The sequence below is a fragment of the Buteo buteo genome, chromosome Z, assembly GCF_964188355.1.
Source record: "Buteo buteo chromosome Z, bButBut1.hap1.1, whole genome shotgun sequence".
In the NCBI taxonomy this organism is placed as follows: Eukaryota; Metazoa; Chordata; class Aves; order Accipitriformes; family Accipitridae; genus Buteo; species Buteo buteo.
The window spans coordinates 19,925,319-19,941,495 of record NC_134204.1 but is presented as its reverse complement, the minus strand read 5'-3'; the positions used below and the strand labels follow the sequence as shown (position 1 = coordinate 19,941,495).

The following is a 16,177-nucleotide window of genomic DNA, read 5'->3' as shown; positions in this document are numbered from 1 at the left end:
AAGCAGTCACTTCATGGTGTGAAGAACAAAAACGATAGCAAATCATTGGTGAAACCACAGTATGTGCCATTTGTGATGGGCCCAGGAGTCAGACTGAGTTTGGAGGACTTCATGGGTAGAGGCTAAAGGGGAAAGAGGATTGAAAAGGATCCTAGGTCTTTTTCTTTCTTTTTTCTTGTAAATCCTGACTGTGTAACAGTGTTTCTCTTCTCTTCCCTAACAGTTATCTTACTGCTTGGTTGGCATCTTTTTTCCTCCTTTTTTCCTGTTCTTTCTGTGTTTACTTTTGTTTGTACACACTTAATTGGGGGCAGCTGTCTATATGGAAGGGAGGAGGTGTGCTATGCCTTGACACAGGGGTCCTGAGGAGAGAACTGAGACTAGAGCAACATCTTTCTCTGACAGGAAGGAAGGAAGGAGGCTGTTTTTCATCTTTCTGATCCCTTACCGGTAGATTAGGAGTGTCTCCCTGCTGATGATTTTTCTTGTCTGACTCTAAATTGGTGTGCATTTTATGTGCAAAACTGCTGAATTTTGAGCACAAAATCAAGGGATTTTAAGTACTTTAATGCCACTGGGCTGTACATCCTTAAATTAAAGATGATTTATTGTTTTGTTGAACTTTCTTGGTAGTCCTCCACCTTTTTTTTCCATACAGCCATTTCTTTCTGAGAGTATTCATCCTTGTGTACAAACAGATTATGCAGATGGTGTATGTGTGTCAAGGATGGAGGATTGGGGTTTGGGGTTTAAAAATGTGATTCTCTTAGTTTGTAGTAACTTGTGTCTTATTCTGAGCTTTTTTTTTTAAACTTTGCTATTCAAATGACTAGTTTCGGTTAGTGCTGTAGGTCTCTTGAGGTGCGATAGCACAAAGCATTGTGTTCTGTCGAGTTTAGGATGAGCCAAGGGGTCTTTTGTCGAAGAGAGGGGAATAAAATCTCCATGCCCTGAGGTTGTAGGGCTTGTGCAGTGACCACATTTTTCCGGGGAACTATCCAGTGTGTGTGTGGAAGTGAGGGGATTGCATGCATGTGTTTTTCCTTTTTTTCATATCTTCCTGAAAACTCCCTCTGCACTTGCACTCCCTGAGAAGCACCCCTTTTCTGCTTTCACAAAATGCAGTTTATGCTCTTCTGACTTGTAAAGTTGTCCAGAGAAAGTATAAAGGGGCAACTGTTGCTCACTGGAATATAAAGGAGTAGCTGGTAATTGTGGCAGTAGAGTGAGCAACTCAGTAGTTATCACTGACCTGTTTACTCCATCGTGGTTTCAGCATGCTTCCATACTTGATATGCCACAAATATGAATGTGAGAGGAATCCTGTCCTACTCTCCTTCATTCAGCAGTCCTTCCTGGGAGCTGCAAAGACAAGGCAATAGTCATTGGCCAAAGGAAGTGCATAACCTTCTAACTTGCTGCATGTCCGTTCCTCTTTATGCACTTCTCTTTGGAAATGCGGGGGTATAATCATCGCTAGAGTTTGTGTTGCTTTTGTAATATATTTTTTATTCCTTTTTGCTAGCTGGCTTGCCTTTTGCAATTCTCAATTCAAGACGTATCCCCTTCCAGAGAGGAGTTTTCTGTAGTGATGAATCCATCCAGTATCCATACAAAGAGGACACCATTTCTTATAAGTTGTTAGCAGGAATAATTATTCCTTTCAGTGTAATTGTTGTAAGTTAAACTTTTCTTCATTGCATTTGATTTCAATGGGGGTGGGGGAGTGGGAGGAGGGGCAATCTGTTAATGCAGACTTCTAAAACTGTATTCTATAAGATTTCTCGACTTCAAAATACTTTAGACCAGGCATTAAAGCAGTAGAAATGGTGTTCTGGCAAGAATAAGTGAAAGGTTTTCTTTAATTGAAGTCAAACAACTAGAATTGTAGAACAGAAAAAGAATACCTTAGAACCATGGTGGCTAATTCTATAGAAAAACTTCCTCCCTTACCATGTCAGTTAAGAATAACACTAATGTATTTTAAATGACTGTGTCAAGCTTTTCTATTTTAGGAGCTACTACTTTAAGAATATGAGTTTGCATGACCTGTTAAGGCATCAGTTTTATCTGCCACAGAGTCATCAGAAATACTTCTGTGTGTGGAAGCGTAGCAACAGATCCCGAGTTCTTTAATAGAAAGATACTATTGCTTCTAATCAGAACTTATCAAAAGCATAACTAGAATAAAAAGAATAAGTAGGCAGGGAGTTTTCCCCTGCATACTTCCACAAAGGTCAGGGTAAAACACTAGGCCCATTTCTGTTTGAGTTAATGGTAGGGCCTACTTTCATGCTGCACCTCACCTGGTTGAAAATGGGGTACTGTTCTCCTTCCCTCCTCTTCACACCAGATCAGCGAGCTGGAGACATTGCCTCTGCAATTGCCTGTTCGGAATCTCCCTCTTTGACCACAGCTTCTAGCTCAATTGAACTGGCTCAAGCATATAGTGACTCTGTATCCTTAAAATTTAATTACATGCTGTCAGCTGAGCTAACCTAATAGCTTAATATGGACAAAAGGTGAGGTCCCACTATTACCCTGTCTTTTGCCACCTTTGGTGACTTGTCTGAACCAGGATAAGCTAGTGAATTCCCTAACCTGGCAGAAAACAGCAGCATTCTTTGAACTAGGTTGAGTGAAATGACTCCTGGAAGAATACAGTATCAGTACTGGGGCAAAAAGTGGTGGGGGCATGTCCTTGGGCATAGGCAGAGGGAAGAGCTGGACCTCATCAGTTAACCATTTTGTGCCCTAAATCTCCTGGGACTTTAGTTCCAACAGTGGCCCTTCAACAGGGGCTTCAAGATTCCTGTCCAGACATGGTAAAAAGCTTCAGACTCCACACATGACTCCATGTTGGGTGACATCCAAGCTCATCAGAGCTACGCTTTGAGTAGAGCTAAACACTTTTATGGCAAATAAGATTTTAAGTGTATAAATATTCAAGTGTGTTTTAGGAATCAAAGCTGGAAAAGGAGCAGCTACATGTAAGCCTCAGTATTGGCCAGCTGTTTCTCTGGGCTAATGGGTTAAAATCAGATAGGATATTATGGCAATCTAACTCTTTCTTGCACAAGGACTGCATGGATTTTTATCAAGCTTCCAGCATAAAGGTCAACTTGTACCTTATATTTGCTTTTGGGTTGAATTTTTTTTTTTTTCCCTGATTGTAGAAATATGGGGCTGGGAATCAAAACTGTGACTTATTGTTACGGAGGCTCACACAGTCAAATCCGACAGGTGTTAAAACTCAGATTTATTCTTCAGTGAAGAGTTAGAACTCCAGTAACATTGGTGAACCACAGGATCAATGATGTAAGGGGAATGAGTACTACAAAGCTGACTTAAGAATTCTTAATGTTAAAAACGATGACTCAAAATGTGCATATCACTGACCTAAGAGATGGGAGCTGCAGGAGTTACCTAGGGCCACATCCCAACCCAAGGGGGAGACCCCGACTGCAGACCTGCTGCTCCGAGGAGGACTGAATCGAAATGTCCTACAGCGGGGCCCTGTTTATACCCTTGTCAAATCTGATCTCTGGTCATTTTAATCCCCATTGGCCAAAAGGTCAACACTTCTGTGTACCTGGCGTGTGTCAGATTGGTCAGTTCAATTTTCAACCTGCAGTCTCTAGGGTTTGGGGTTTTTTCCTCTCCTTCCTGCCCGGAGAAGTTTCATTTCCTGTCCGGGCGGGTGTACCTGCCACACTTACCTAGTTTTCCTTTTCTTGGAAAAACTGCTACAAAAACTTACAGAAATACTTCTGGAGCAGATGAAACTTTTTGTTTTTGTTTTTGTCTGTTCTATTAACTATCAAGTGGTTTATGCTGAAAGATCCTGTCTGTTAAGATAGGACTATTGTTTTCACCCTGTTACTACCATTGGTAGTGAGTATTACCTAAGAGCAGCAGTATTTGGTCAAACTTAAGTCCATCTAGCTTGTTACCTCATTTCTAGCAGCAGTTAAAACAGGTGAGAGAGGAAGAATAGAGTGAGCAAAGATTGATGTTCTGCCCTCAGTACTTTGCTACCAGCCATTTGCAGCTCAGGGACTTCCTTAGTCAGAAAAGGCTTCAGTTAATATAGTAATTTTTTTAATGGTTGTATTTCTTTTGAGTTTATCAAATCTCCGTATGAGCCTGTATGAACATTTAGCTAACAAAGTTAACCTTTGTAACATCAGGGACCATCTTTTAGTTGTGAAATCAGGCTTTTCTATAAAGATGACTTTAAAGTCAGATGGTCAAAGCAAATGTTGGTGTCCTTTATTCAATGCTCAGTCAGATTATTGAAGATGAATAATACTCTTTGATGTCTGTGTCCTGTGAAGTAGCTGCATTGACATCACCTAAGTTTTTGTCACCTCAGTTTTGATAAGTGACATTCTTGCAGGTTTTGCAGCCGGGTTCTTTAAAAGGGATTAATTGTGTACCAGTCAAGGCTCTGATATTTCTGCTCAACTATCCTCCATTAAGAGGTTACTCTCTGGGATAGGTAGATTCTGTATAAGAGCTTACCAACATCTACTTTACTGAAAACTTTCTCAGCTTTAGTCCACGTTCTGGTGTTTGTCTGCTTCAGTCCATGTTTCAGTATGGTGCAGGGTGTAAAACTTCAGTGTCATGCATCTGATGGGATTTTCTGTTTGCCTTAATGTACAAAGCTGCTGACAGCTACTTTGTCTGCCCAGGTGTTAAGTGTCTAATAACAGCTTCATTCACCAAAGCTCTGCTTTGCTGGGATCCTGGACTTGTCACTCTCAAGTGACAGATGGAGCCATCTTTTAATCTTTATAGGATTTTTAAAGCTCACTTTACATATATATGCATACAGTCCCCCACCCATCTGATCATCTGTATGAGTCAAACCTTTTTATACAAAATGGGACCATCTGGTTCAATATCCAACCTACCTGGAATGAAGTTTTGTACTTTGTTTAAGTAAGAACTTACTTTCTGCAAAAGATAAAGTTGCGGGAAAACAAAATTAAATCTGCTTTCCTGCCAACACTTGATACACATGTGATGCATATACTTTAGACATGCAGGGTGAAAAACCCTTGGAAAGACCTCAGTAATGCCTGTCTTTCCCTACTCTCATTAGTTTTCTCCCCTAAGGGTTTAATTTTCCTGAGGAATTGGAAATTTGTTTAAATAACTGGCCTTTCAGATCCGGAAAGGAAGTCTAGACCCTTCAGAATAGTCTCTAGCTTCACAAAAAAACCTAACTTTATGATGAAATAAACAAATTTTGCTCAGCAGAAGTTAGCTGAAGAAGACTCAATGTAGAATAAAATGTAATACTAGAGAAAATGTTTCTAATTAGGGCCATGCCAAGTAGTATGGATAAATGTTACTCTGAGAAAGCTTTGTTTAATCAATAATATTAAGTTCAACATGAAGCAGGGTAAGGTAAAAGTTTTTTTTCTAGTACATAAAAGTGTTTAAAGTTTGGGCATGGTTAATGCTGACTCTTGGAAAATTTAAATGTGCAGCTTAATGTTTGTAAAAAGTAAATTTCTGAAACTATATGTCTGATTATTAACAATATAGTAATATCTTTCTTTATAAGTGATTATATTTCTTTAACTGTTGTCCTTATTTCTCTTTCAGATGATCCTAGGAGAGACTCTCTCTGTCTTTTATAATCATTTGCACTCAAATTCATTTGTCAGAAATAACTACATAGCCACTATTTACAAAGCCATTGGGACCTTCATTTTTGGAGCAGCTGCTAGCCAGTCGTTGACAGACATTGCGAAGTACTCCATAGGTAGACTGCGCCCTCACTTCCTTGCTGTGTGCCAGCCCGACTGGACACGGATCAACTGCAGTCTAGGTTACATTGAGAACTTCTCTTGTCAAGGAGACAAAGCAAAAATCAATGAGGGAAGGTGAGTCTGACTAACCTCATGTACCTGGTTGTGAGACCTGTTTCTTAACTTGGGATGATGAGTTTGGTATTGCTACTGGATTTTTTGAGCTTCTCCTAGAATAAATTTCTCATAATGAATTTTAAACATTGAGCCCTGTCTAGACACTGGGATTTTTTCTAATTTGTGGAAACTCGTTTTATTAGTGTACAGAAGAATGCATAAATTATTGTGTATTCATTTCTGCTTTTTTACAAAATGTGGGTGACGTTCAGTTTGATTGGCTTCTGTTTATGTTTCTAAAACGTCTGTGCATCCCAATTGAGAGAAGAATTTAAAATCTGCCTTTGAAATTAGATGTGGAATAAGAAGGAAAGTAGTTCTGATTTAGAATGATAGCAAATAAAACCTGGATGTATCCATATAAATATATGGAGGACTCTTAAGAGAATCACTCTACTCAGTTCTCTCTCATTATTAGGCATTTCATTACCTTACTTACCTGCCAGTTCAATTGCAGCAAGATAGCAGGGAAACAAAAACGAAGCATCTGACACATTTGTGTCACTGTGTTATAAACAACAGTGTCTTAATGCTATTGGAAATGTTAAAGTATGTTCAGAATAATTTCTGTTATTAGAGTTGCTTGAGCTCCCTGGAAGCTTAGTTTTAGAGAATCTCCTTGCTAGTCTTTTTCCAGAAGACCTGTATGCCCTCTTAGAACTTTTCTGTGTGTGTGTGGTTTTTAAATACATGTGTATAGGTTTTGCTTGCTGTCCTCTGTGCTCATTTGCTCTTCTAGCATGTGTCCCCTATGAATCTTTCAGTAGCATGCATGGTGTCCCTCAGCAGCCACAGGAAAATGTTGCATATTGATTTGGTGGGGAACCAGATCCAGCTCCAAGTCATGCACAGCAGCTGTTTAAAGGTGCTAGAAGCAGTTTGTATTTTGAATGGCTGATGGTAGTAGAGGAGCAAGTGCATGATGATAGATACGCAGTATAGCAGATAATCCTAAAATGAGCAGAGCTTCATGCAGGTAGTAGATAGACAAATTGGAGTTTGGTCTTTGAGAGATTAGAGGAGTGTGTTTCATGTACAGCTTTTTTTTTATTACTAATGCCTATAATTGTTCTTAGAAGACTTTTATTTACTTAGTCTAAGCTATTCTAGACGCTGATTATTGGATGGACTTTCCTTGCCTGTGAGTAGCTCTGTAGAGTCAGAATATCCACTAGTAAGGTGTAACTTATCTCTGTTCCAGGAAACATGCAATGTACTTCTGAAGACTTGTAATTGTCACTTTCTCTGTGACTGTCAACTTCAGTTTGGAAAAAGGCAGAGTAAGCAAAGGAGGATTTTCATGAAACACAGAAAACAAAGAATTCCTAAACAGCACGTCTGTCAGCTTTTTCAGTATTGCTGACTTTCCAAAGATCTGACTTATAGTAGAACAACCTTAATAATTGAAATAAAGGAGATGCTGCCTCCCCTAGGATAACAAATTGTCTTGGTATCTTGTCAGCTTTGCAAATTTTAGTGTGGTGAGTTAGCAGAAGTAATTGCCAGAAACTAACTCTTTAGAGTTTAAAAAAAGATAAAATGGTAACTTGTAACACAAGATGGGGGCAATACAGGGGGGTTGTTTGTTGTTGTGGTTTTTTTTTTTTTTTAATATATATTACATTGTGGCAGGGGTAAAATGTTTTACTTTGCTTCAACTCACTAAAAGTGGTTATTTCTTTTTATTATTCTGCTACTATGTGAACAGATACTTGTCTAAGTTTCAAATGGGATGGTCTTTAAACAAAATTGTACATCCTCAGGTGCTTTGTGAAACAGAATTGCATGGCTTTCAGCATGAAACTGTGGGGTCAAAATTCAACTTGGGTGTAGCTCTCAGTCTTCAGTTGAACTTCCGCATGAGTCTAAAAATGCTTCTCAAATGTCAAGAGGGAAAGGGAGAAAATTGGAGTCAATTGTAACGACTAAAATGGTCCTGAAATAAAATGTTCTGGGTTTTGGGGCTGCTGAAAAACAGCTAGCTCATCCTCAAACTGGTAAACAGTTTTTTGTTGTATGAGAACAACAAGGGGGAGCAATGGCATAGCGATCACTTAGTTTTTGTTCTTCCCTGTGCAACTAGTGCTTTGACATCTTGGACTTCCATATTGGAAGCAAGATTTGCCTGTCATCTCTAAACTGGTGAGTGTTAGGTTTGTATTCCTAGCAATTGTTTTGTTCCCTTTTTCTGTTGTCCCTGTTGCTCCCTAGAAAATGATGAGAGAAGGCTCTCCTTTTTGGTCAAAGCTTGCCTTGGAAGTGATGACTTCAATGGGGGCTCACTTGCGGTGTTTCCACTCTCAGCTGAAGTTTTTCCATGCACAGGAAGCTGTAAACAAAAAATAAGTTAATGAGTGGTCAAAAAAGGGTAGATTAAAGTGGGAAATTGTCCTGTACAGGTGGATGTCATGGATGCAGTGACCCAGTAAATCATTCTGGGTTTCTTAAGGAAATTGGGCCCTACATCTGAAAGGGTGGTTTCAATGATCTTAGGTCATGTGCCTACATACCTTACAGTTAATAATAAGCCACTAAGAGCATGGAGTTTGTTTGTGGTGAGTTTTACAGCAAGTTGGAGGAGGTCAGTACGCTCTCAAACTGTAACCCAGAGGTGAATTTCTGGATCAGTTGGGCAAAATTATTAGTGGCAAACTTATTATCAGCTACCCTCATTTGCATAAAACAAATATGCGGGTAGAAATACCAATGAAGGATGAAGACAGGACAATCATAGTGTTGAATACAAAACTATATGTTCTGAATTGAACCTATTATTCCTGTGTAGTAGTAGAACTTGAGGTTGGTTTTGAGTATTTTTAGATATTCATGCTCAGTTATACAGTCAGAAATACAAATATAATCTTTGTTTATTATTTCTTAATTTGTAGCAGGAAAACAATGCTTCCAGTATAAAAATCCATTGTGTGCTTCTACTATGCATATTGTACTCTTCTGTTTTGTTCTCCTACCTTCTCATCCCTTCTTATCATCCTTTCTCATCATTTTATATTTATCAAAAGTATAAAATAGTTTTGGTATGCAGCATCCCTGAGTAGATCAGAGCTCTTGGTCTGAAATAGAGTAACTGGGTGTGTGTTGAAGAGGTGGGTGTAAGATGGAAGTCTCTAAAGGATACATTAGAACTGGTACAGAAGTTAGGTAATGAACAATTGTTCCCACTTCCTCTAATAGTAAACATGGAAGCAAAACATTTGAAGTAGTTTCTTATTTTTATTTTTTCCCACATGAAGATTAAGAAGATGAACTAAGCTGTGGAATTCTTTGCAACGCTGGGATGTGCAAGTTTATAGGTGGGTTCAAAAACCCTTTTGAGCAAACTTCTAGAAGAATAAAACCAAGAAAACAACCTATGTTTCTGGAAGCCTGTAAGTTATGTTTGGAGGCTGAGAGTGTTTTCTGCAAGCATCATTGCATATTTTGTTCTAGTACTGGTTTATGCAAGTCTGATGTTTGCAACTCTTTGCAGATGTCTACTATGTTCTAACATGAGGGCATGAGGAAAAGACAATTATTAGTCTTTATTGTTCATCAGTAATAGTAGTATTAAAATACATGCTAAAAGACATATATGCTTTATCATGAATGTAAACCAATGGACTTATGCTTCATTGTCTAAATAAAGCGCCTGTGGGTTTTAGTTAGTTTCAGTAAGGTTTTACTTTCTAACCTGAGCTTGATAAGCTGATTCTTGCTGACTTAAGTATCTTGTTTGCTCTGTATCATGCTGAAAACAGTCCTCTTCAGTTTTAAATAGCTTCGGTTCTCCTTGACAACTTTTATACTGTGTTCGCGTTTTCAGTACGACTGGTGGTAAACTAAGCTGAGGATCGCAATCACAGTTGTGTACTTAGTAAAACTCATTCATATTTGTTGAAAGATGCATGTAAGAGTTGGCATATATTACTTGAAAGCATGTAGTGCTTGCAGATCTCTAAATTATGCATGGAGATCACTAGTTGTATTAAAAATTGCTAGTTAAGTATTAGCATTAGAAACTGTGTACTTTTCTGTCTCTGTAAGACAACCCTTTCTTCAGGCAGTATTTGGCATTTAAGCTAGACACAGAAGCTTGGTATGAGCTACTTCACTGTCTGAGGGTGAATGTCTTGCACAGAACTGTGTTCTCAAGCTTTTATGAAAGTGTTGCTAGGTTTGATGGCAACTAGTTGTGTGTAGAGCTTTGTAATATTCCATTTAAGTAAATATTAAGCATAGTAACTTAATAAAGGTGCTTGACCTGTCAAGGTGACTTTTCTTTTGAGTATCAAAATAGCAAAGTTCTCCTTAAAGCATGTAACACAGTTTTGTAAGTTGCGTATTTTTAAAATGTAGGTGCACTAGGCAGAACGGTACAGAATTTCATATCATGTAGTTTCTTTGCTGGGAGGCAGTGGCTTGTTTTGGTGTTTTAGAAAAGTAAGTTTGATACACAAGCACCAGTTTTAGTGTCTATGAATGAAGAGAGATCCAAAGCCAAGGGGTCCTCCTGTCACTGGTGCTTGCAATCAGCATGTGACTTCTAGTATACCAGTGTATACTCTAATGCTACTGGATTGCCTTTAAGGTACTTTCTTTAGCGCCTATAAAGATAATGACTTGCCAGATAGCTGGTTCCTTTTTCAAATCGGCAAAGTAGGGCTCAGTAAAATAGGTAGGCGTGATAGGCTATAACCCTGATTGAGCAGGCATGTGAGTGAGCAGTCTCTATTAATCTCTGACCACTTTGGCTTTTGCAGCTCCCCATCTTGTTCAATTTTTCCTTCTCTTTTTGCTTGCTACTGCTTACGGTTGCCTGGCTTTGAGTTGGTTGGCAAGACACCCAGATTCCTCAGAGGAGTAGGCAGAGAGGACACTGAAAGGACAGATGATGACTTCTCCGTTCCTTATTGGTAGCTAAGGCATACCTCCCAAACCTGTCTGCTCTAGCCAGTCTGTGGCAGATTGTTTGTGCATCCTGTTTGTTAGCTTTCTTGGATCTGAAAGAGTTAATAGAAACCACAGATGTTGAGCAGCAGGAGCTGTGAATTAATATTTTGCTGTTCCTTGGTGAATGTACTTTGCTGTAGTTGCTGGTTGTCTGTGTGAAATGAGTTTGTAAAACAGTGAAGCTTGAAGCTCTAGTAACTAGAGTAACAACGTAGAACATCAAGAGCTTCTATTTTCCTCTAGTATATGAATTGTGGGATAAGTCTTCAACACTCTCAAAAAAGCCTTTATTGTTAGTTTATCTTAATGCTTGATTGGTCTGGAAAAACTTTTTGGGGCTTCTGGTGGGGGGGTGGAAAGGCAACTTTAAAAGCTATTTGTTTAGTTATGCTTAGATGTGTTGTACTTCAGGACTTCAAGATGGTGTGCCTTCTAACTGTATTATTAGACTGTACTTGTCGGGAAGAACGGCCGTAATCAAGAATCACACTCAATATGAGTTAACATCTTGCTCCTTTACTGTTCAGACGTCTTAACATTTATACAAGACTGAGTTGTCCACGCGCCTTATACAATACTGTAATTGGTACAATACCCCGTTTCACGCGACACTATGTTATTCTCTATTGGCTGTGCAAGCTTCTTCACGAGGCGTCCAGCAGTTACTTATCTCATTCTTCAGCATCCAGGTGTTGTTTGTCAGGCTCTTCTTATCTTCCTTTTTCCCCGCGTACAAGGACAGAGCGTCCTTGTCGGCCCCAGTATTTTGTAAACTTATGCTTCATTCCCACATAACAGCTGGATTGCTCACATGCCTTTGCCCAGCCAAGAAATCCTCAACATGTACTGATATATAGTGTGGCGATGTTAACTGGTTGCTCCCAACTCATTTTAGCAGTCAGGAGCTGGTAATTCTACCTTTATGACCTTTGTGCCAACAAGCATTGGTAATCCCTAGGTAGCAGGATCTGGAATCCAGGAGACATCCTTGACCAGGCCAGCCTGAACCTGGACCAGGTCAGCTTTAACTGTGTCTATAAACTTAGACTGTCATCTTAAGCAAACAGTCGGTATTTCTTACTGCTTGTAAATCCACTCTCAAAGACAGTAAACATGGCTTAAGTAAAGGTTTTGTCAATATTTTTTTGAGGAGGATGGGAACTTAGTTATTGAAATAGGTTTTTCTCTCCAGCTTTATATAATCCTTTCTACAAGCAGGGAAAAAATAAAAAACAAACAAAACCCCAAGCCTCCCCAAAACTGAACAAAAACTCCCCAAAACAACAATAAAGATCCCCCACAAGCCAAGACTTCTAATATTGAAGAGTTGTGTGTAATTGAAAGAATATTTGAATGAGAGTCTTTTTTTTTAATTCTTAAACAATGTAGCAGGTGCTATATATAGTTTACAGTATTTTTAGGACTTAATTTAGGATTGTGCTGTCACTTTCATTTTATATATATATATAATTTTTATAAACTTGGCAGCACAAACAGCACACTAAAGCCTTGTGTGACGGTCAGGTATATTGAGTCTGATACTATTTAAACTTACATTTCATCCACAAAATGTTAAGAATAAGTGTTGTAGCATGAAGTATGCAGTATTATTACTAGTGTCTGCTGAATATTTTCACAGGGACAATCATATACTAGGGTGGAAATAAGTAAGTTCTAGTTACTGCTGGTGCAAATGATGCCTCCCTAGAACTTCAAAACCTTAAAGCATACTTCCTTAAATTTTCTGATTTTAGAATCACTTCCTGCAGTAATAATGTAGGAAAAAAGTAGGTTTGCAATATCAGTACTCAATAAGGAATGTGAAACACAACTGTTGGTAATGCTGTGTTGAAACGTATAACCTTTGAAAGCAAAAGGCTTTTAATTAATGTGTTCTTCTCACATGTTCAATGTACCTGATTTGCTTGTTGTGCCATAGTGGTCACAAAAGTCTCTGAAACAGAAACTAGTTGGGACCAATCAATTTAGTGGATAAAAGTTTAAGAATCAATTCAGATACATGGCAATTGGGTTATGAAGTTATTCTTCCTAGTTTTGGATTAACATAAGTCTGTATTTTTAATACTGTATTTCAGGATGGTTGTTACCTGCAGATGATGATGAAAACTCTTTAAAAGAAAAACTTTTCTAAAATGTCACCAGAGAAAGTGTTAAAACATTTCAGAAAATAAACATGCTGGCTTCTCTTAAAAGCTAATATTTTCTACCTTTTTGAGTATACCTTAGAGATATCTTATAAAATTCTGAACCGTTGTCTTCCAAAATTTTCATTGAACCTTTTCTTACTGCTGAATTGATTGCCCCCTCCCTGCCCAGTATCATTAATGCCCACATCATCCTGATGACTGTGGAGACCTTGTTATGATGTCTAGCAAGAATGGCTTAAATACTTTGGGTATGTGGCTGGACGCTTAGGAAGCCTTTGTGAATATACTGGAGGGAACCTCTGGAGGTCATCTAGTCCAGCCTCCAGTTTACAACCAGAGCTAACTATAGTTTTGACAAAGCCCCACACATCCTGATTTGTTCAAGAGCTCTGGAGGTGGTGATTCCACAGCCTGTGGGGAAAATCTATTCCTTCAGTCCTTCTTGACCTTTTTCTGACCATCAGGGGGACTGGACCCCCTGCATCCTTAGCATGGCTTCTTAGATGTCTAAACAGCCTCACCATGGCATCATCTACCTTCTTCAGCACCACTGGATGCAAGCCATCCAGTCTCATGGACTTGCAAGTCCAGCTTTTAAGTAATCATGGTTAGATCTTCCTTGACTAGATAGTACCTCTCTCCTCTGAACTTTACTACTAGGCATGAAGACCTAGGAGGCTGAAAGGATCTTGTTGGAAAAGACTTCAAAACCTGAGGCAGAGAAGGTATCGAGTACATTTAGCTTTTCTACTCCCTTTGTCACAGCATAGCTCACCCTTTTCAGTGGTGGGCCCGTGTTATCCTTGTCCTTGTTTTGCTGCTGACCTGCCAGCTGAACACCTTCACATTGCCCTTCACGAGCTCCCGCCTTGGCCTTCCTAATTCCTTCTCTGTGTGCTTGGGTGATGCTTCAGTACTTGTCCCTGGTAGGCAGTCTATTTCTACCTCTCATGATTTTGTATCTAAACCCAGTCAGATGTTGCTCACTGATCAAGATGGCCTCTTGTTATTCCTGCTTGTTTTCTTCCACAAGGGGATGGAATGTCTTTGTGCTCTAAGGAGATTGTCCCTGAAATCCTGCCATCTCATGGTTACTGCAAACAAGGCTGTTGCTGACATGTCCAACTAGTTCATTTTTGCTCCTGAGTAAGAGATTAGCAGAGAGCATTTTTCCTGTTAGGCCTGTCCAACAGCAATGTCAGAAAGGAAAACTGTTGAATTGCTTGCATCTTGCCGTGTTGCCCTTCCATCAGATTTTGACGCAGCTGAATTTCCCGAGGGGAAGCCTTTCTGGATATGAGATGCCCGAGTTCTATTCCTCCAGTCTCTAGAAATTTTAACCTGTACTTCAGTGTTAGAGATGACCAGTCTGACTAGTGGATTCTAACACATCTTGGGGTTGTCCTCCCCTCCTTTCTGTGTACAATTACTTACTAAGCCTGAAAGGAAGACATAGCAATTCTTCGTATTCTTCAGCTTTGGGCAAGACTTGAACCCTGGCCTCCAACCATGTAAGTGAGCTTCCTCCTTGCTGACGAATGACTTTGCATTTCCTTCTTAGGCATCTCCAGCTGTACCTTATGGTAAGTTAAAAGGAGAAGGGTCAACATACAGCTTAATTTCATGAGTCCTTCAATTCACTAACTTTTACTCTGGAGCTTATTTATTGAGCTCTCATTTAAAGTGCAGATTTGGAGGCATTCCAGTCTTCCTGTCTCTTAAAACATTTACCGTTGAGGTACTGTTGGCTTGTTTCTGTTCTTCTGTTGAAAGCTTTTTGTTTTGTTCATATATAAGATCTGCTCCAAACTGGATTTCATAAATGCCAGATGTGTCCCTTTGTGATGGAATTTTATTGTCCCTTTTGGTCTGCAACTGAAAAATCTGGATTGAATTTCAAATCTGGATAATTGCTGGATTCAGCGTTTGTTTTTTTCAAAAGAAAAAAAAAAGTAGAAGTCTTCATGAATGCAGTTCAAAACTTTCTTTCACATTTTTTAAGCTGAAATATTGCCACTAGTTCCATAACAAAATGGTTTCAGTGTTGTATAAGGAGACAGTTCAGATTTCTGCTCCTAAAAGTGGAGGGGGTAGTATTCATTAAAGCAAAGAAATATATATAGAATACATCTCACTCCCTGCTTTCCTCATGCTCTCTGAAATGGAGAAAGTAGAGGTATTACACACATGTAACAGTGTTCTATAATCTTCAGGTAAACCAAGCAGCTTTTTTTATTCCAGGGATGTAAAGTGCTTAATTATCATGCTGCTGCTATGAAATGTGGAACAGTTGGGAGATGGGAAGGCATAAGCATAACGTGTTCCTCCTTGATTAACACACTACAAAGTTGGGAGTAGAAAGTAGGGGTTCAGATCTTTTCCAGAGAAGGATGTGAGAATGTAAGTCTAAACATTTTTTTGACAGATTACCCCTTCAAGCGAACAATTTTAGCTATGATAGCAGGTTTCTAACTAACCAGTTAAGAGCGTGTGTGTATTATGCATGTGCATACATACCATGTCCTGCATAACCTCTGTTTCTGAGCAAATAAAAGGTGGTGCAGCTGATCTGCAAGTGAGTACTGACAGTGGATGTACTTAAAACTGTTGCCTTAATTCTCTTCTATAGTATATGTTGAGAGGAATTTGCTGTTAACTTTTTGTAGCTGAAGCTTGAGTGATGTTGTGAATCAGCTCTGAGGGGATGCTTTAATTTTTCAGAGCTTTAAAATCAAACTAGAACAAAGTAATTTTTTATTAATTGTTCGCAAAATCCATGTTCTCCCATAAGAGGACAGTTGAATATAAAGGAGGAGGAACAGTGCAGTGGTATGGGTATTCAGAAGATGAACTGGATGCCAGCATGTTCATTTAGGCTGCTAATGCCTTCCTCTTGTAGTCATGCTAAATTTGGTTGCAGTGTGCAGTACAGTTTGCTGATTCATCCTATTGCTTTAAGACTAGTTAAACTAATTTCCACCAGCCCACATTCTTATACAGTGTAAAGTTGTTTGATTGGTTTGTTTTTTTCCCAAGTGTAATAGTCCTGGGCGTGTGCTCTTCATCTACCTGTTCAGGCTTCCTGAGTTTACTACAAATTTTTCTTGGATGCAGTATTGA

The 16,177-nt window shown here is 39.1% G+C and overlaps 1 protein-coding gene across 3 annotated transcripts in view; it reads left to right on the top strand.

The window, feature by feature from the left end:
• Positions 1-16,177, top strand: part of PLPP1 (phospholipid phosphatase 1) — a 70,140-nt gene that overhangs the window by 29,888 nt on the left and 24,075 nt on the right. For 2 of the 3 annotated variants that reach the window (XM_075020698.1, XM_075020697.1), the window contains one exon: positions 5,620-5,900. In XM_075020698.1, coding sequence (XP_074876799.1) covers positions 5,620-5,900 — 281 coding nt within the window. Of the gene's footprint in view, positions 1-1,525; positions 1,678-5,619; positions 5,901-16,177 lie in introns of all 3 variants that reach the window. The other variant, XM_075020700.1, reaches the window with a different exon arrangement.